The following is a 19671-nucleotide window of genomic DNA, read 5'->3' as shown; positions in this document are numbered from 1 at the left end:
TGTTTGGATACTGGTCTTTGGAAATTAAACCAAATCATACATCATGCATCAAACATAGCTATCTTAATTAAGCATCTTAAATATTATTTTCTTAAAAATTTAAAATATATTTAAAAACTTCTAAATATACGTATAGTACATTATTTATCTCAAGATGCACAGATAAATCATTTATAATTAAATACTGCAATATCCCATTTAAAAAACAAAAACAAAAAAAAAGAATTGTCAATATTGATTTCATGGTGACTTTAAAAGGTGTTGAGAATTGTTTCTAATGTCTAATAATATGTCCTGTACAGTTTCTCTTCTCAGAGTTCTTCCATCACTGAGGGCAAAGACACTTTGCAGGAAGTTGAGAGTCTCTTCCTGCAGTTCACTTTTGATGACACACTCCCCAGTACTGAAGTTACGGTTGATAGAGATAGTGTTTACTCAGAGAAACCACAGTTCACTGTTATTCAAGCTCTCAGAAGCAAACTAGAGCACAGTCTCCTGTCTGTCGCTGAGCAGCTCTTTCACTGCTACTCTCCTGATGTAAGTATAGCAGGCTGTATCATAGAATATGAATGTCAAAAGCACTTTGGTAGCATGTCGATAACAACATTGGGGAAAAAAGTAAAAATAACAGACTAATTTTGCTTCACAATGGCAAAACTGAGGGCTGAAACTAATCAATAAAAATTCACACTGTGTAAAATGTGAACTGTTTATTGCAGTGAGATCTGATCTGTAGTGTCTTCATGTTTGTCATGCAAGATTTTGCCTTCACTCACTCCACAGAGTTCAAACTCTCCTCACGAGTGTGTGCTGCGTTGTGTTTCGCTGCTCACTGGAGTTCTGGCTGCTTACGTGTGTATTGGACTCCTCACGGAAGAACAGGCCTGTCACTCTTCCCTCTTCCTAAAAGCCAAGGTGGGATTTTCCATCCATGATATCCATTCGTTTTAAAGGGGTCATGACATGAGAAATCAAATTTGCCTTGATCTTTTGACATATAACAGGTCTTTACAGATGTGTGTTTCGGACATACTCCACAGTCTGTCCACAACCGGACAAATGGAAGAAAAACATTCGCCAAAATTCGCTAGTTTAAACAGCTTATTTCTCTTTATTGCTTCGTGGATCGTGTCGGTGGTTTGTTCAGAGGATTTGACTGCAGATTTTGTCTCAAAGAAATTATTGTTTCTATTGCACACCGTATGTAAACAATTAAATTACAGTTTTATATGGTTAATGTTTTGAAAACACTTACACGTGCAATATTGTTCGTTGATACCGTTCCCTATGCATTTAGCCAATCATAACAGTGGCCGTTTACTGACAAGCCTTAAAGGAGCCGCTCCTTAAAAACTGATTGTTTTAGACAGAGGATCAGAATGAGGGTTGAAAATAACCGTTTTTCTGCATAGACATTTGTTTGTTTGGGTTTTTTTATGCAAAAAAATGTACATTATAAATAAACAACAAGGAACAAATTAAAATACTAAAAAAAAATCTGTCATAACCCCTTTGTTGCTATAATTTGCTATTGCTATAATTACTAATTTTATTATCAGAAATTAAAATATATATAATAATAATAAAAAATATTAATAGCTCTAGCAAAAGGATGCTATTAAACAAACATTTTAAAAATAAAACATTTAAAATACTGTATTTCTGTTGTTTCCACAACAATTTGGAGCTTTAATTCAAAATGCATTTATGATTACACATTATAGCTGTGAATAAAACAGAGCCTTAATTATTTGATTTAAAATGCATATGAATAAATCTAGATCCTGGTATTTAATTACCTTTTCTTTCCATTATAGGCATTGGTTCAGGAATTTAGTCATTACCTATCAACGGCAAAGAGCAGATTGGCTGAGAATGAGACCATCAAATCAGTTCAGTCAGTGATGCTGTTGTGCTCTGATAGTATTAGTAGAAGAGAAAAGGTAAGCTATATTATATCTCCAAATACAAGGTATGACTGTTATTTCTAACAAAGATTTGCTTATTCAATATTCATAGTTTTATATTTTACAAATACTGCAGTAATAATTTATAAAATGATGCATACATTTTTATATTTTCAGTTAAATCTGTTTTAAATCCAATGTTTCTTAAAGGGATATTCCACTCAAAAATGTAAATTGTGTCATTTACTCACCCTCATGTTGATCCAAACCTGTAAGACTTTCATTCTTCTGTGGAAAACAAAAGAAAACACTTTGAAGAATGTCGGAAACTGAACAACATTGGAGCCCATTAACTTCTGTTGTATGAGGGGAAAAAAAAACAACTGACAAAGTTTAAATTTTTGGGTGGATTGTCTCTTTAAAGGTCTTGGAAGGGGCTTTTCATTTCATTTATGGATTTGGCATAAGCTTTTATCTAAAGCAGCTTATGTTGAATTCCAAGTACATATTTATCAGTTCAATCAATGCAATCCCTGGGGAAACCCATGGCCCTCACTGTTGCTAATGTAGCAACTTTGCTTTGTTGTTTGAGCTACAGGATTAATATACATATTTTTCTGCTCTAAAATGTGTCATTGGCTCATTTACTCTGGTGTCGAGTAAAACTTCTTTGTAAGCCAAGGTGATTTCTGATTTATGAAGTCAGTTCTTCTCAATGTTTTGGTCTGTCAGGTTCATAGATTGGTCTTAATGATTCATTTTTTAAAAATAATCCAGTAACCTCAAAATGATTCTACGGATTTAATATTTTTTTTTTCTAGGAAGACAAAGTTTCCACCATCTCTCGCATTTTATTCATGAAGACTTTGCCTGGGAGGTTGCTGAATGACCTGTGTGACATATCCAAGCAGTTGGTGAGACTTACGTGCACCCCTACACTTTATTACAGATGTCCATGTCTCCTGAATGATCCAGGAAGTTACAGGAGACATGAATAAGCAACACAAAAGTACATTTGATCACCAAAAAATGTTTTAATGTTTTTGAAAAAACAGAAAATTATATATTTCACCTTATTAATTAAAGGTATTGAGATTTTACAACCAACCTTCTAGGGGTGGGCGATATGGCAAAAATATCACATAATATTACAGTTTTTTTTTTTTTCAGACAGGATTACAATCCACAATCTTATCATAATTTTTTTTTCATGTTGGTTTTTAAGACCACCATGAAGAAGATTTTGCAAGTCACTGAGCAGTACAGACAAACTAATTTCTCAATTTCTAAAATTTATCCCTACAAGTAACAAAATGGTAGACCATTTAGACCAAAATAGAGGTGGGTGATACAACCAAAACCATCATCAATTTATTATTTTATCTTTGTTATTAAAAAATAAGAACAAAGATGCAAATTACAAATAATAGGACAAAAACAATATAATATACAATTGAAATCAACAGTGCATTAATATTTTCAGCTACAGTAGGTGTAGTTAACAATAGCATTAAATTAAGAAATTGAATAAAGTAATGTAAAAATAAAACACTACATAGATGTCACTGTATGAATTAAAAGGTTAGTTCACCCACAAATTAAAATTATCCCATAATTTACTCACTGTCAAGCCATCCTAGGCGTATTTGACTTTATTCTTTCAGTCAAACACAATCGGAGTTATATTAAAAAAAATTACGGCTCTTCCAGACTTTATAATGGTAGTGAAAGGGGCATGAGATCCAAAAAAGCACATCCATCCATCATAAAAGTAATCCATACGACTCCAGGGGGCTAATAAAGGCCTTCTGAAGGAAGCGATGCGTTTTTGTAAGAAAAATTTTCATATTTAAACTTTATAAACTAGAATCACACGCGAGTTGAACCTTGACCTGACGCATGACATATTGACAAGCACAGATGATAGAGCAAAAAAAAAACACCGGTCATGAATTAGAAGTCTAAAAGGAGAATTTCTAAAGAGAAATGTGGGAGGAGCTTGAGTTTGTTGGCCAGCCCTATTTGTTTGAACCACGAGAGGAGCCTACTCTCACCCAAGATTACGCTACTCCTACATCCTACGTCATACGCCAAACTCTCTTGAACACACGGACTGACGTCACCGGAAGATAGTGATTATAGTCTATAAAGTTATAAATTGGGATATTTTTCTTACAAAAACCCATCGCTTCACTTCAGAAGGCCTTTATTAACCCTCTGGAGTCGTATGAATTGTTTGACACTGATTCTTATTAAACCTACTGAAGTAATTCAGTCAAGAGCAGTGAGTGATTTTCTTTGTATTTTGTTCTCTGATTAACATTAATGACAAATGGCAGCATGTTTATTAGGCTGCTGTCACTGCTGTGACCTAATGCATGGATCTAACATACTGACTGCATCTGAACTGTTTACATTCACTTAAGATATAAACGACTGTGTTTATGTAAACCTTCTGTGTGTTTGACAGTTTAAGCGCAATAATACGTGAAAGAGAACTTAATTCAGTACTCAAGCGCTGTGTGACATGCTTTTAGTGTGTGCACGCTTCTGGTGTCCACACTCAGAAAAGCTTATGTCAGAACAGCATGCGAATGAGGCCAGTATATACTGTACACCCAAAAATTACTGCTGCTTTGCTAAACATGTGATATGAATGTGTGTGGTGTTGTACAGTATGTTGGGACGGAGGCACCAGAGCTGCAACTGATTGCACTGTAGCACGATACTACACTGTACTCCTCCTCTAGCAACACCATAACATTTTGGAGGTTGTTAGATCCAAAATGATTGATTTTGATCTCATGAGACCAGAGTATTTTGTAAATATGGGCTTTGGAAATGGCTAACTGACTTTATTGAGCTCTGGCTACAGTAGGTAGTTCCAGCAAAGAATATACACTAACAAGAAGCGACACTCAATAGAACGTTCCATTGCAACACCGGCGCCCAGCAGCAGCCCTGCGTTTTTGCCATTTTGGGGTGAAAGAGAGTCGTCAGTCCACTAGTTTCTATGGCAATATCAGCTGCTTTGATAAAACAAAACATACATTAAAGCTGAAATCCAACATGAATGATGACAACACAGAATAAAATACTATCACTAGTGATCATCAAATTCTTTTAACAGTTTATTTTACACACTTTGTGTTTGAATCTTCCACTTTTTTCACAAAACCTTTGCTCTCTAGAAACCCAGTCAGTTTGGGTTAAAATTCTTTAAAAGTTTATAAACGCTGAATTATTACCAACAAATTAAATTAAATTAAGGACATGCATCAGAAAAATTGGGAATGTTGGACAATAAATATATGAATATAACAGCTTTATTTTGCAGTGTTGTCTAATGTCCGTTAAAGCAAAAGTGTCCAAAAGTGTGAATTATGGGATAACGGACACAGCAATGCATCATGTGTTATAAGATCATTATGTTTGTAGCGTGATCCATTAAAACGTACAATATATATATTTCAATTCAGACCTAGATATTATTACTATTACTCCACTAGGTCTGTTCGCTGCAAACATGATGATTTGAAATGTATTAATTATTAATTTACTATTAGAAAATGTGTAAAGTTGCATGAAATGGAAATACTCAATAAAGTAGGCTTTACTTTACTTTTGCTTTAGGCTTTACTACGTTACCTCAGATGGATGAATGGTTGGATTCCACAACTGGTCAAATAAAACTTATATAAGACAATACATTTACTGTAGGAGCCATACAATTTGGTGACTTAATCTAAAAAACTGTTCTATTGCGCTTCTGATTTGACAGTGAAATTCACCGATTTTGGGTGCGTAAGATGTGAAGGATTTTATGGTCCAGTTAGTATTTTCACCCCATAATGGCGGCCACGCTACCGGAGAGCCATCTAGTGGCTGTTAGCAAAAAAATATTGAAGTGTCGCCTCTTTGGTTCCTGTGAGAACAACAACCATGCATGTCATTTCTGCAGGCTGCATCTTACTCTGTGAGATAAACAGTCACTCTTTTCATAGCTTTTGCTGGCTCTGAGACACTCGCTTGGTATTACTCCTGCTCTTTGTCTAGCAAAAAAATCCCTCCTCACTAAATGAAAGCTTAAAATGAAGGCCTGATTATTTCAGGGGCCTTGTAACAAGTCCATTGTTTTTTAATTTTAGTTACTTTTGCTATATTTTCAAACATCTTAATCATCTTAAAACAATGATTCGGTAATCCTCTTGTAGAACTGTCCTCTTTTGTGCAAAGAAATAAGTCTCTGACAGTTCTCTCCCAAGTGCTTCCATTGTTGTCCGCATTAAGTCTGAGAATGATTCAGTGGGCTATAACACTTTTAATTGTCAAGAAATTACTTATCTTTAAATGTTTTGGTTCAACATACTTACCTGTTGATCAAACATTGCCTTAAATTTACACCAGAACATTATTTAATTTTATTTAGTAACTCATCAGGAGGACTCATTTTTGCTACACAACATTTTATCACGTTGATAAGAAACTCTTATTTTCCTGAATAATTTTGACATGCTTCTTTAGTAATTGACTTGCTGGAACATTGTATCTCTAAAGAACCCTAACATGTCTTCTAAGTAATTGAGTAATTGCTGACTTTCAGAAGTTTCAGATAGGGCGTACTCATTTATGCTGTGCACTGTATCTGTTGAGCTTGTGAACACAATGGCCAATCAGAGGTGTTTAAGAATCCACTCAACAGTGCTCAAAATGCTAGGGGAAATGCTGGTATCATCACATTTTTAAAATTTGGTACAGAAGTCAGTACTTTAGACAACACTAGTTTCAGAATGACACTCAGCTAAAGTGCACCTTTTACTTTTGCAGTTGACCAACTCGAGTAAAAAAGACAACACAGTCATGGAGAATGTCACAATGGATGAAGATATGGATATGAGCAGAAACCAAACAGATAATCAGGAAGAGATTGATCTGTTTGAAGATGGAGATGGGACACAAAACAGCACTTCCAGACCTCGCCAATCTAATGACGAAGCTAGCGATTCAAAGTTCAGCACAGGTGCTCAGAGAGACTGGAGAGCTCACAGATATAATCAGGGATGTGATTTCATGTTTCGCAGCTGTTGAGATCACATAATTGATTTTTTTCTTCATTTTCGATCGTAGGGACCAAGAGTGCATTATCTGAGGAGCATTTATCTAGGCAAGACTTAGCCTTCCTGTCTGTGCTTGGATTCCTGTCGCTCTGTGCATCTTCAGAGCTCAACGGTGGATTCTCCTTCAAACCTCTGGACACACAACGCAAACTACTCAAACTACTGGACCTCACAGACTTCTCTCAGATGCTTCACCTCCACATGGTGATTATGATTTCTTAATGTACTGACTCTTATATAATTAAAACATTGAATTCTATTAAATATTGTTCATGGGGTTATCTAGGAAATTATCTAATGTAGCCAGACCTTCAGACTGATGGACTCTATCACAGCTTTCATTGGCCAAAGACCACCCAAGAAGATGTTTGATTGACATGTAACACAACCAATCACAGTTCCTTTTGTTCCACGACTCGTTTAAAGGCGTGAAAATATAAAGTCGATGTCCCTACAATAACAGACCAGTGTACATCTGATCAATTATTCATTCAAGAACGTTGGAGAACAATGGAGCCGTGAACTTCACATACTTTTGAAAATCCAGCATTTAGTTGATCCTGGTTAAGCGCTCGTTGTCACGGTTGTAAACATGACAGCATTCTTTTTCCATGAGGGGGTTTGCCATCATGACATTTGTTTCCAGGTGGATGGTTAAAGAATGTGACACACATCTTCTGGAAATCTGTAGAATTCAGCCAATCAGATGATGACTTTGAATCTCCTAAAGTGTTTCCAATTTTGTGTGTCTTATGCATGAGACGGTCAGCCAGCGGTCCGTGGCTGAGACTACATGTAGACAGACTCTTGACTATTGTCATGAAATATGGTCCACGTCTTATACTAGCACGTCTAATGCAAGTCTTGATCATCCATTTCTTGTGCAGTATCTTTCCCTGCTGAAGAAACTCCCAGCTGAAGTCACATCTCTGGATCCTGAAGAATTTGATGCTCTTCTCAAGCCTCTGGCGTAAGGATGCCTTCATTTCTCTTCTGTTCTGGTCAATATCTTATAGTTAGTGCATTAAAAGTTCATTTTAATAAATGGTCGACCAACTGATACCTCAGTTCTTCTAAAGTGTATTTGAAAATGTAAAATTTTAACTACTGTATCTGTCAATACTTTGGAATAATTGTCTTTAATGTGTTTGAAAGAAGTTTATGCTCACTAAGTCTGCATTTATTTGATCAAAAATACAATAAAAAGTTAAATAAATATTATTACAATTATTCATTAGAAATTTATTAAAAGTTTTTTTTCTGTTTTAATCATACAAATATTCTGATTTGTTGCTCAATTATTACTAATCTTTCTTATTATCAATGTTAAAAATAGTTTTTACTGCTTAATTTTTGTGGAAACCATGATGCATTTTCTTACAATTAGAAAATTCAGAGGAACAGCATTTTATTTGAAATGGGAATCTTGTTAACACTTTACAACAAGGTTTCATTAGTTAACATTAGTTAACTACTTTAGTTATTTTAGTTTATGAACTTAGAATGAACAACACTTCTACAGCATTTATTAATCTTCGTTAATATTATAAATTATTAAAATAGTGTTGTATTTGTTAACATTAGTTAATGCACTGTGACTAACATGAACAAACAATGAACAGCTGGATTTGTATCAACTAACATTAACAAAGATTAATAAATACTGTAACAAATGTATTGCTTATTGTTAGTTCATACATTAACTAATGTTAACAGATTAATTATTACTATTGTTAAGTGTTACCAAAATCTTTTGTAATATTATGAATGCCTTTACTGTCACTTTTGATCCATTTAATGGATCAATAAAAGTATTAATCAGTCTCTTTTTGTAAAAAAAATCTTATTGTTGAATGGTAGTGTATCAGGATTTTACAAAAATTTAAGCAATAAAAATGTTCAACATTGATAATAATCAGAAATGTTTCTTGAGCAGCAAATAATCAAATTAGAATGATTTCTGAAAGATCATGTGACACTGAAGACTGTTGAAAATTCAGCTTTGATCACCGGAATAAATTACATTTAACATATATTAAAAAAGAAAACATTTCTTTTAAATTGTAATAATTGTTCACAATATTACTGTTTTTGCTGTTTTGATTTTGCTCAATTAAATGCAGCCATAGTGAGCAGAAGAGACATTACATTAGAAAAACTTAGATTTAGCCAGTAGTGTATTCCAAGAACAATTTTTTTCTAATTCCTTTTTGGGGGTTTTTCACACAGAGATGTTTGTTCTCTGTATCGGCAAGACCAGGAGGTGTGTGCTGCCGTCCTGTGCTCTCTTCTGCCGTCCATCCGCTGTCTGGGCCGCTCTCCTCCCGTGAGCGAGCAGGACGATGACATGGCGCATATCAGAGGAGCTCTGCTCAAAGTCATGTCAGGATTCTGGTGAGCAACAATCTTTGACTGAAAGAACTCAATTCAACCAAATTATTCCTTTTGGAACACTTGTCAAGTCACCTTTAATTTATTGCGCATTGAAGCTGATTTATACTTCTGCGTCGAGTGTATGCCACGAATAGCTTATGTAACAACAATTTGTCAATTTTATGCGGACCACAAGCACTGTGATTAATTTGCTAGAAACCCTCCCTCAGGTCAAAAAACTGGCGTGGAGCAAGCGGAGAAGAACGAGTGTTTCACAGGAATGAGAAAACGCTTAGGGGACACGCACCATCAAACTGCAACAAAACTCATTGCCTTTTTGCTGCCATCACTACTGGAGCTTCTCTTACAACGTACATGACAAGCTGCTGCTTCTGTTCTCCGGGTTTTACCTTCAAACTCAACATGACCGCAGACACTGCCAACTAGCGGTCTGAATGTTGCACGTCGATGCAGACAACTTTGCAGAAGTATATCCGATGCATAGTCTACGGCGCAGAGGCCCGGCGTGCGTCTGACGCAGAAGTATAAATCAGCCTTTATACAATAGAAATAGTTTCAAAGCAGCTCCACAATAATACCCAGGAAAGTAACAGAATCAGTTGCTATGTTTCCATTCAAAGATGTGAATTTAACTTATGCGCAAAATGGAAATATCATATAAAACCTTTGTGAATAAAGCAGCGTTTCCATCCCATGCATTCAAGAGGCCAAAATTGTCATTTCCTGGAAGGAAGTTGCTGTAATCAGGGAAGCCACTGAGGCTCTTTTTCCTCCATCATAAATGTCAGACGAAACACAATAATCGCTGTTGGAAACTTAATCATGTGAGACGTTTCTGGGAGGAAATTAAACCAAATCTTTCTGATGACAGATTTTTCTTTGAAACCCATTTTCAGAAGCCCCCAAAACGTGTTGTTGTGGCCAGAGTTTTCTGTTTTTAATTGAAAACGGTGTCGTGTAAATGGTTGTAAAGTTTCAAGTTTGGATATAAACACGGATGTCTATGATAGTGATCAAAATAGAGTAAACCGACCTTTGAAAGTAACTTGGCACTTCAAATAACGACATCTTATTCCACTAGGTAGTGACAAGTGACTGTTAAAAATATATTTGTCATTGAATCATTCATTCAAAAGATTTGTTCAAAAACATTGATTCATCCAGTAATGAAACAAGTATTATTAATGAGTCATTGAATTCATTCCAAACCATTTATTTAAAAAAAAAAAAACATCCATTAAAATTAAATAAACATTTTTCCTGCAATTAGAGTCAAGCGATTAATATTTAGTCAGAACCTCTAGTAAATTACATGTTATTTTGTTTAGTTGTATATTCAGAATCACGGGCAATAAATCGTAATTCTCATTTTATCCAGAATCGTATCCATGGTGTATATATATAAAACTATGGTATTACCATGATATTTCTGATTTTAAAATGTTTTAGAGATTATTTTACTTTAATACATTAATATTATTTCTTCAAGATCTTGTTAAGGTTAAATTCACTCTCTTTCTACAGCATCTTAGGGAAATCTGGCAAATGTACTTCAGCTGTGAGAGTGGCACTAAGACGGTGTTTACTGGCTTTGCTGGAGGTGAGTACAGTATCATTTTTATTTCAGTGTAATAGTACAAAATAAATAGGAAATGGTAAATGTACTGTTTTAAATAGTATTATTTTATATTAACGGTCATCTTTCTGCTTTCGAGTCCATGTAAACAGCTGTTTCCAGGAGGGGTTTGCATGTCTAGTATTCTGCTTTACCTGTTAATTATTTTTTTACAAGGTGGACCCGTGCTGTAAGTGGGCGGTGCTAACGATGAGGGACGAGGAGCTGCCAGTGTCTGTGGTTCTCTCGTCTCATCTAGCAGATCCCCATCACCATGTGTGCATGTTGGCGGCGCTCTCTGTGGAGAGGTGGGCTCAGCACACCTGCTTTCCACTGAAGTAAACGCTAATCTAACCTGTTCATCTGAAACTGATCTTCTATTATTCACACGAAAATTCTAGCTTGTTCCTTAAAAAAGGGCTGGATAGCGGTGGGAAGATGATGCTTCCTCTGAAGAATCAGCAGACGGCCTTTGAGAACATTTACCTCAAGGCTCAGGAGGGAATGAGGGGGCAGGTACAACTCTACCGTCATCTGAATGTCTAAACAAGTTGTGTGTTTATATGCAGTCTTGATATTTATGCTTGTGTGTAAAGCTTTACCCTTTTATGTGCTCATATCTAACTTCTGTGAGAACTTCAAGTCAAAATGAATCAGATTTCTTTTGACGGTTATCATCAGGTTGTTGACACGTAAATGCACTCAAGATAAATGACACCACAGTTTACTAGAAATTAAAGATAAACTTATATATGATTTTGACTAGATGCCCCAATTTTTATCCTATTTTGTTTGTTCATCAGAAATACAATTTTTAATTAAATTTAAATTAACGTGCTTTGAAATTTTACTTGTTTTAATAACTCTTGACCATTGCGTCAATGGATTTTGAAGTTGATCAAATGACTTTAGATATTATAATACATTATCAGAACTAAGGGCAAGATTCGTGTTTGTTTGATCTTTATCTGATTATAGGTAATTTATGACATAACCAATCAAATAATTATGGAAAAGACCTGGGTTGTTACAACACTAAAATTTTGTGAGCTGATATCTATACCATTGAGTTCTGATGCCACAGCAAAAACATACTCCTTTATTTTAAAAATTACATTTTAACTAAACAAAATTAATTGTGTAGATTTATAAATATTAAATGAAAACAAAGTCATATATCAATTATTATTTTTTCGCAAGTAATTATTCCAGTAAATAGTCAGTCATAAAATAAAGAGCACAAATTACAAACAGTAGAACAAAAACAACTTATAGACTAAACTTTCATATCAAGCCTCCAACATGCTTCTGTTGCGTTGTTTTCACCCTCTAATGAGTCTGAGTAACATGTCTCTCATCTCTCTGGGATGCAGTGTGTATCCAATGTTCCTGGACCCATCCATGTTCGTTTTCCAACGTAGAATAACACAAAATATCATTTTAATCATTTTAAAGCTTAGAATCTCATCTAGAAAAAACTCTTATTTAGAAAATTTTGAAAAACTCCTAACGACTGCTGAGAAGCGCCTCTAAACCGGAGTTTACCACCCGTGGGCGCCACCTGGCTGCAGAAAAAAATGAATAACAATTTATTAAACTAAACTTTATGCCATCACCACAAAATTTGAACCAGATGCAGCTCACATGTAGGAGAGCATCACCAAAAAAGAATTTTTATCCGACCTTATTGCATTCCTGATTTATTTTATGTCAAATTATAAAAAAATATATATATTTTAAAAAATTGTATATATTTTTTGTATTTATCAGCTGTTTCTCAGCATGAAAATGTCCAAATGTAATGTAATTTATATTTTCTTAAAATTTAAAAAGTGTTCTATCAAATGACACTCCTTGCTACAGTTTTGGAGTTATGAGTCTTTACTTTTGTGTGTGTCGCTCAGAAAAAAAACAACTAAAAAAGCCTTCAGGTCTTAAAGGGTTAATGTTTTTTTTTTTTTTTTTTTTTTTTACTATCGAAATATGAAATTATTATTTTTTTTTTTTTTATGAAATTATACTCTAAATAAGAAACTAAAACTGCCAGTAGGTGGCTGTAAATGTCTGAATCATTAAGTCATTGATTCATTCAAACGGCTGATTCATTCAGGAGTGAAGTGAATGGCTCTCTTTATGAATGATCCATTGAATCATTAGGCTTGTTGGACTTGGTCTGTTCAACGCCACTTCAAGTCCAATGGTTCACCCGTTCGTTCAAAACGCAGATTCAGAAATGAAATGCCGCTGTGTGTTTCTCTGAGATGAAGAGTTCTGCTTTGTCTTTATATTTTTGTTGGTGAAACTGAGCAAAACATTGAATAAAATAACATAATATTAGCTTCTTATTTATCTAACTGTTGTATAAAATCAGTATCACATTTGCACTCATGCTATTCTGAACAGAAAACAGCACTCATTGCTATATCATATGATGTAAACATGAAACAAAAACTCAAACAGGGCATTTTTTGCCCCATATCTTGAATTTTAGGGTCGTTGCAACTACATTCATCATCAATCAACTGAAATATCAGATGACCTACATAGGTCTGGGGCGGGGCAAGTGAGTTAAATGCATTAATAATTTTAACAAGTAATTTTTCACTGTAATTAAGCTAATCAACGTGTTAAATTGTCAGCCCTAATTTAAATTAAAACATCTTGGTTTAGATTTGATATTGACTTGGTTTGATGTCCTAAGAATAGACTTCTAATTCGGTAATGTCGGCTGTCAAATGATTAATCGCAATTAATTGTATACAAAATAAAAGTTTAAATAATATATGTGGGTGTACTGTGTGTAATTATGTATATATAAATACACACAAATTAATGTATATATTTAAGAGAAATATGTTATTTATGTACAAATATTTTTATTTATATATAATATAAATTATATAAAAATATAAATAAATACATATACGTAGAAATATTTCTCAAATATATACATGCATGTGTTTGTATTTATATATATATATATATATATATATATATATATATATATATATATATATATATATATATATATATATATATATATATATATATATATACACAACAGCATTACAGTAGGGCACAGTACACCCACATATATTATGCAAACTCAAACTTTTATTTTGTATGCGATTAATCGCGATTAATCGTTTGACAGCCCTACTGTAATTCTGTTGTTCTACAGAAGAACTGTCCTTCAGAAGACTTACCCGACGAGACCTTTAATCGACGGGCAACCTTGCTGAAAAGTGTCTCTATGGTGATGTCCTGCAGCCCTGTGTGTGAGAAGCAAGCCCTGTTTGCGCTCTTCCAGTCCTACAAAGAGAACAACATTGATGAACAGCTCATCAGAAAGGTAAAGAAATGTAAAGATATTCAACACTGAACTGTACAGATGTTCCTTTGTACCCTCCATTAAAATGTTTTTCTGTGGCGACTCTGCAGGTGCTAAGAGGCGTGTCCCGGTCGCTTGGGTACAGGGACTCTAAGAGTTTAATTAATTCACACCTGTATTACCTAGTGGCCGAGTGGCTGAACCAAAAACAGTCCGACTCGAGGTACACGCTGCAGTCCTTCCCCTACACACTGCTGGGCTACTGCAGTCTGGAAGAGTTTTACAGGTATGTGCTCCTGTCATCTTCCTGTTTACTAGGCTGAATCTCACAAAAACATACTGGTCATCAGGGGTCCAGTGGATCCTAAAAAGTCTTAAATAGTATGTATCAAAATTTTAGGTCATCCTACCATGTGCTGATCCCGCACCTGGTCTTCCTGAATGACTTTGATGAGGTGAAATCCATTGGGGATCATTTGGCTCAAGACTGGAAGCAGCTGCTGGCTAACTGCTTCCCCAAGATCATGGTGAACATCCTGCCTCACTTCGCCCTCGCCGGGCAAGACACCCATGTGGCTAAACAGAGAGAGAAAGCTCACATGGTGTATGACATACTGAAGAACAGCAACTGCCTGGGAAAACAGGTGAGGATACAGTTGTCTTCCAATTAATTCAACTGATCTTTAGTACAATACTCATCTACACTTGCTTATATCTTTCTGTAGATTCAGTTAGTACACAATTGGTAAAATTGGTACACAGCTCAAGAAATTTTTATTTTACTGATTAATCTGCACCAATAAGTTAGCGATAACTGATTGTTTTTTTTTTTGTATTTTTGTAATAAAGTTCAGCACCAGTTTACAGCCCGAATTCCAGAATTTTACATTTTTTTTAAATTTGAATTAAATGAAAACTAAAAGACTTTTAAATGAAATGAAGCAATATTTTATTCACAATTGAACATAGATAACATAACAAATGTTTAAACTGAGAAATTTTACACTTTTTTGCACAAAATGAGCTCATTTCAAATTTGATGCCTGCTACAGGTCTCAAAAAAGTTGGCACAGGGGCAACAATTGGCTTAAAAAAGCAAGAAATGTTGAAAGGATTCAGCTGGGAGAACATCAAGCAACTAATTAATTTAATTGATTTCAGGTCTGTAACATGATTAGCTATAAAAGGGATGTCTTAGAGAGGCACAGTCTCTCAGAAGTAAAGATGGGCAGAGGCTCTCCAATCTGTGAAAAAGTTCATAAAAAGATTGTGGAAAACAATGTTCCTCAACGTCAAATTGCAAAGGCTTTGCTAATCTCATCATCTACAGTGCATAACATCATCAAAAGATTCAGAGAAACTGGAGAAATCTCTGTGCGTAAGGGACAAGGCTGAAGACCTTTATTGGATGCCCGTGATCTTCAGGCCCTCAGACGACACTGCATTGCTCATCTTCATTAATGTGTCAATGACATTACTAAATGGGCCCAGGAATACTTCCAGAAACCACTGTCGGTAAACACAATCCGCCGTGCCATCTGCAGATGCCAACTAAAGCTCTATCATGCAAAAAGGAAGCCATATGTGAACATGGTCCAGAAGCGCCGTCGTGTCCTGTTTCAAAGTGGAAAAGTGTCCAAATTTGACATTCTTGTTGGAAATCACAGACGCCGTGTCAGCCGTTTCAGCAGGATAATGCAAAACCACATACTGCAGCTATTACAACAGCATGGCTTCGTCGTAGAAGAGTCCGGGTGCTGAATTGGCCTATCTGCAGTCCAGATCTTTCACCTATAGAGAAAATACGTCTAAGACGACCCCAAACTCTTCAGCAGCTGGAAACCTATATCAGGCAAGAATGGGACCAAATTCCAACACCAAAACTCCAGAAACTCGATGCCCAGACGTCTTCACACTGTTTTGAAAAGAAGGGGAGATGCTACACCATAAGTGTTAACATGCCCTCGTCCCAAATATTTCGAGACCTGTAGCAGGCGTCAAATTTGAAATGAGCTCATTTTGTGCATAAAATTGTAAAACTTATCAGTTTAAACATTTGTTTTGTTATTGATGTTCAATTGTGAATAAAATATTGCCTCGTGATTAGAAAGTCTTTTAGTTTTCATTTTATTCAAATTTAAAAAACGTCCAAACTTCCAGAAATCAGGTTGTAATTGGAGTATTTCGTATGTTTTCGTTCAGTATCAATTTTAAAAGTTATCGGATGGTTAATTGGTTATCAGCCAGTGTGGTCCAACCTAGTTATCTGTATCAGTAAAATCCACTGTTGGTCAACATCTGTTATTTATATACACAGTTGAACTCTTTAATTTAATTAATTATTTATTTATTTTATTTTTTCCTTCAGCAAATTGACGGTTTGATTTGCAACAACCTGGCTGACATTGTGGTGGAGCTGTTGATGACACTGCACGAGACGGCAGGAGCGGCAGCGGATAGTGGAGATCTACAAAAATTTACTGGGTATATTTATTTCTCATCATGCCACCTTACAGATCATTAAAAGGATTATAACATGAGGAGTCAATATTCATTGTTTATTTGAGATAAAACGGATAAAACAGAGTTGATACACTATGAAAGCATACTGTAACTTTAAGAACTTTCTCACTTATTAAAAATAGTGAGAATAGTGAGTTTCCATCCACCTATTTTTATGCGAGCAAAAAACGCTGCATGGAAACAGCAAGCAAGCAATTCATTGATTTTTCCACTTGGAACTTATGATTTCATATAGGGTGGCAATAATATAATAAGAAATTTCATAAACATGTTGTATTTTTGTAATTAGGGAGTTGGATCCTGCACCAAACCCACCATTCTTCAGCTCATATGTGATCAAAGCCACGCTGGATTACCTGAGCAAATGCCACAGTGCCAACCACAAGTCTCTAGTCGCCATCCTGTCCAAGACTCCTGTGAGCCTCCCACTCAAACTTGTGTATTCATATATTTCTCTGAGCTACTGTATACATGTGCTGCAAGCCTGTGTTTGTTCTGTTTGTTCCAGATGTCCATTCAGAGGATTCTCATAGCAATCTGTCAGAAGGCTGCTGAGACCACCAACGCCTACGAGAGGCACCGCATACTGATGATGTACCACCTATTTGTCAGCCTGCTGCTCAGGGAGGTGAAGGACGGGCTGGGCGGAGCCTGGGCATTTGTGCTGCGTGACATCATCTATACACTTATTCACCACATCAACAGCAGGTCTGCTCACACACACATTAGAGCTGTTTTGGGGTTCTATTTGTTTACTGAAATATCAGCTCGATGACAAATGAATAATTCGTAGTCATTAGTTGGAGACAGGTTGAGAAACTGAGACTACAGGCTGATTTTGCTGTGAATTACTGAGCTGTTGTTTTCTGCTGCAGATCATGTCAGCAGGATGAGGTGTCCACTCGCAGTCTGTCCCTGTGCTGTGACCTGCTGTCACTAGTCTGTCAGACTGCTGTTGAATACTGTGATGATGCTCTAGAGAGCCACCTGCAGGTCATTGTGGGTACTCTCACAGCGCAGGTCACTGAACAGTCTGCCATATCTCAGCAGGTGAGAGAGCAAAGTGCTTGTGCATGAACTGTTATCTTAAAGTCACAATCAAGAGCACAGGTTCTCAACTAGGGTGCTTCAGCAAGCTTCCAAGGGACCTCAAGTTAAAAAAATCAGCCCTTGAAGGGTTAGTTCACCCAAAAATGAATATTCTGTCATTAATTAGCCACCCTCATGTTGTTCCACACCCTTAAGATTGGATTACGGTTCGGATTTAAAGCACAATTGGGTCAATTACGAGATTAACAGTGTTCACTAACAAAATAATAAAAAAACTTGTAAATTTGCAGTATATCACCCATCCCTGTTTACAAGTGTGCTGCATGATTTGACTGGTTATTATTCATTATATAACATGTTGTACATGTGGCTGCTTTAAGGTCCTCAGTCTGCTAAGGTTCCTGGTAATAGAAAACCCGGAGAACCGAATGTTGAGAGAGTCCATTCCCCTGTTGGAGCCTTTCCCTGACCGACCAAACTTCAGAGAGCTCAGAGCTGCCCAACATGTGCTCAAATACAGCACAGGAGCCTTCACTCTCAGACAGGTCAACATCCTCTTCTTTTTCAGGAATGCTGCATAGACACACACATTATTTAACATTAAAGGTGCAGTAAGCATTTTCTGAAAAACACTATTGAAAGCGGATCGGACTGAGCACAACAACACTCTTGTAGCCAATCAGCAGTATGGGGTGTGTCCACACATGATGGGGGAGGGGAGAGAGTTGGCCAATCATCAGTAGGGGGTGTGTCCGCTCATAATAGGGGGAGGAGAGAGAGTGGGCCAATCAGCAGATTTGAGATTTGAAGAAAGACTGTAGAAAGAGAGATGGTTGAGAGACATTACAAAAGAGAAAAGATCAGAGGGAAAAGAAGGGTTATGATCAGGCAAGAGCTTTAGGACCTGCGTTAACGATGCTGTATGCGATTTCTCAAATTCGTTGTTGAACACTGTTGATATTTGAAATCAACCCAAACAAACCCACCCCTCTCTTCATTGGCCCGCCTTCAAAATCGGAACAACAGAACAGCAGCTTCAAACAATCAAACCCAGTGTTACTTTCATGTGAAGGGATCAAAGATCTCTCTCTTCGACCATCATACACCCTCTAATGCTGATTGGTTAGATGTTTGTTGTTGGTATCAGCCCGAATAACTCTCAAACAATGTATTTGAAATATTACTGAGTCCACCTTTAATGTTAGAAAAGCTTTCCAGAGCTGGAGAGACCTAAGCGGGAAGGCCTGAAAACAGACAGCGAGGTTGTGTTGTTTCTGCTCCATACGAGTATTGAGGTGGTTTTGCTGTTTCACAGATCGAGAGATGCTGTTGTTGTGATGTTAGCTCTTGTAACAGGTCAGTTTTTAGTGTGATTGTTTGTCTGGAGCTGCTGTGCTGCTGGCGACTAACAGTGAACTCTAGCTTGTACTCATGTGTACTGTATTTACATTTTTTGTTCTTCCTTGTCATTTGTTCATCATCTTTGCTTTATTTTCACATTTTGCATCACTTCAGCTATGATAGAGTCATCCACTCTTGCATTGCTTGTTCGTGTATTTTGGGGGCGGAGCAATGAAGGGAGGGGCGTGTCTTTTTGGGTTGATTTCAAACATCAACAGGCGCTTACTGCACCTTTTAACATGTATAAAAATATCTACATGTTGTGTTGTGGGTTTATAATGAACTAAATATAAATTGGAGAAGTTGAATTTGAAATTAGGTCATTTGTAATTG

At 36.1% G+C, this 19671-nt stretch overlaps 1 protein-coding gene across 4 annotated transcripts in view; it reads left to right on the top strand.

The window, feature by feature from the left end:
* Nucleotides 1–19671, top strand: part of atm (ATM serine/threonine kinase) — a 69205-nt gene that overhangs the window by 15772 nt on the left and 33762 nt on the right. For 2 of the 4 annotated variants that reach the window (XR_010892144.1, XM_067364996.1), the window contains 20 exons: nucleotides 303–537; nucleotides 784–915; nucleotides 1818–1943; nucleotides 2729–2821; nucleotides 6735–6927; nucleotides 7035–7228; nucleotides 7912–7994; nucleotides 9254–9418; nucleotides 10943–11018; nucleotides 11211–11341; nucleotides 11435–11549; nucleotides 13525–13596; nucleotides 14215–14385; nucleotides 14475–14650; nucleotides 14765–15008; nucleotides 16733–16848; nucleotides 17177–17303; nucleotides 17396–17595; nucleotides 17763–17937; nucleotides 18318–18482. Coding sequence is in view for 3 of the 4 variants with exons in the window: in XM_067364996.1 (XP_067221097.1) it covers nucleotides 303–537; nucleotides 784–915; nucleotides 1818–1943; nucleotides 2729–2821; nucleotides 6735–6927; nucleotides 7035–7228; nucleotides 7912–7994; nucleotides 9254–9418; nucleotides 10943–11018; nucleotides 11211–11341; nucleotides 11435–11549; nucleotides 13525–13596; nucleotides 14215–14385; nucleotides 14475–14650; nucleotides 14765–15008; nucleotides 16733–16848; nucleotides 17177–17303; nucleotides 17396–17595; nucleotides 17763–17937; nucleotides 18318–18482 (2989 nt within the window). In the remaining variant the exon portion in view is untranslated. Of the gene's footprint in view, nucleotides 1–302; nucleotides 538–783; nucleotides 916–1817; nucleotides 1944–2728; nucleotides 2822–6734; nucleotides 6928–7034; nucleotides 7229–7911; nucleotides 7995–9253; nucleotides 9419–10942; nucleotides 11019–11210; nucleotides 11342–11434; nucleotides 11550–13524; nucleotides 13597–14187; nucleotides 14386–14474; nucleotides 14651–14764; nucleotides 15009–16732; nucleotides 16849–17176; nucleotides 17304–17395; nucleotides 17596–17762; nucleotides 17938–18317; nucleotides 18483–19671 lie in introns of all 4 variants that reach the window. The other 2 variants (XM_067364998.1, XM_067364997.1) reach the window with 2 other exon arrangements.

This window comes from Chanodichthys erythropterus, chromosome 17 (genome assembly GCF_024489055.1).
Source record: "Chanodichthys erythropterus isolate Z2021 chromosome 17, ASM2448905v1, whole genome shotgun sequence".
NCBI lineage: Eukaryota > Metazoa > Chordata > Actinopteri > Cypriniformes > Xenocyprididae > Chanodichthys > Chanodichthys erythropterus.
This window is presented reverse-complemented; position numbering and strand designations above follow the sequence as displayed.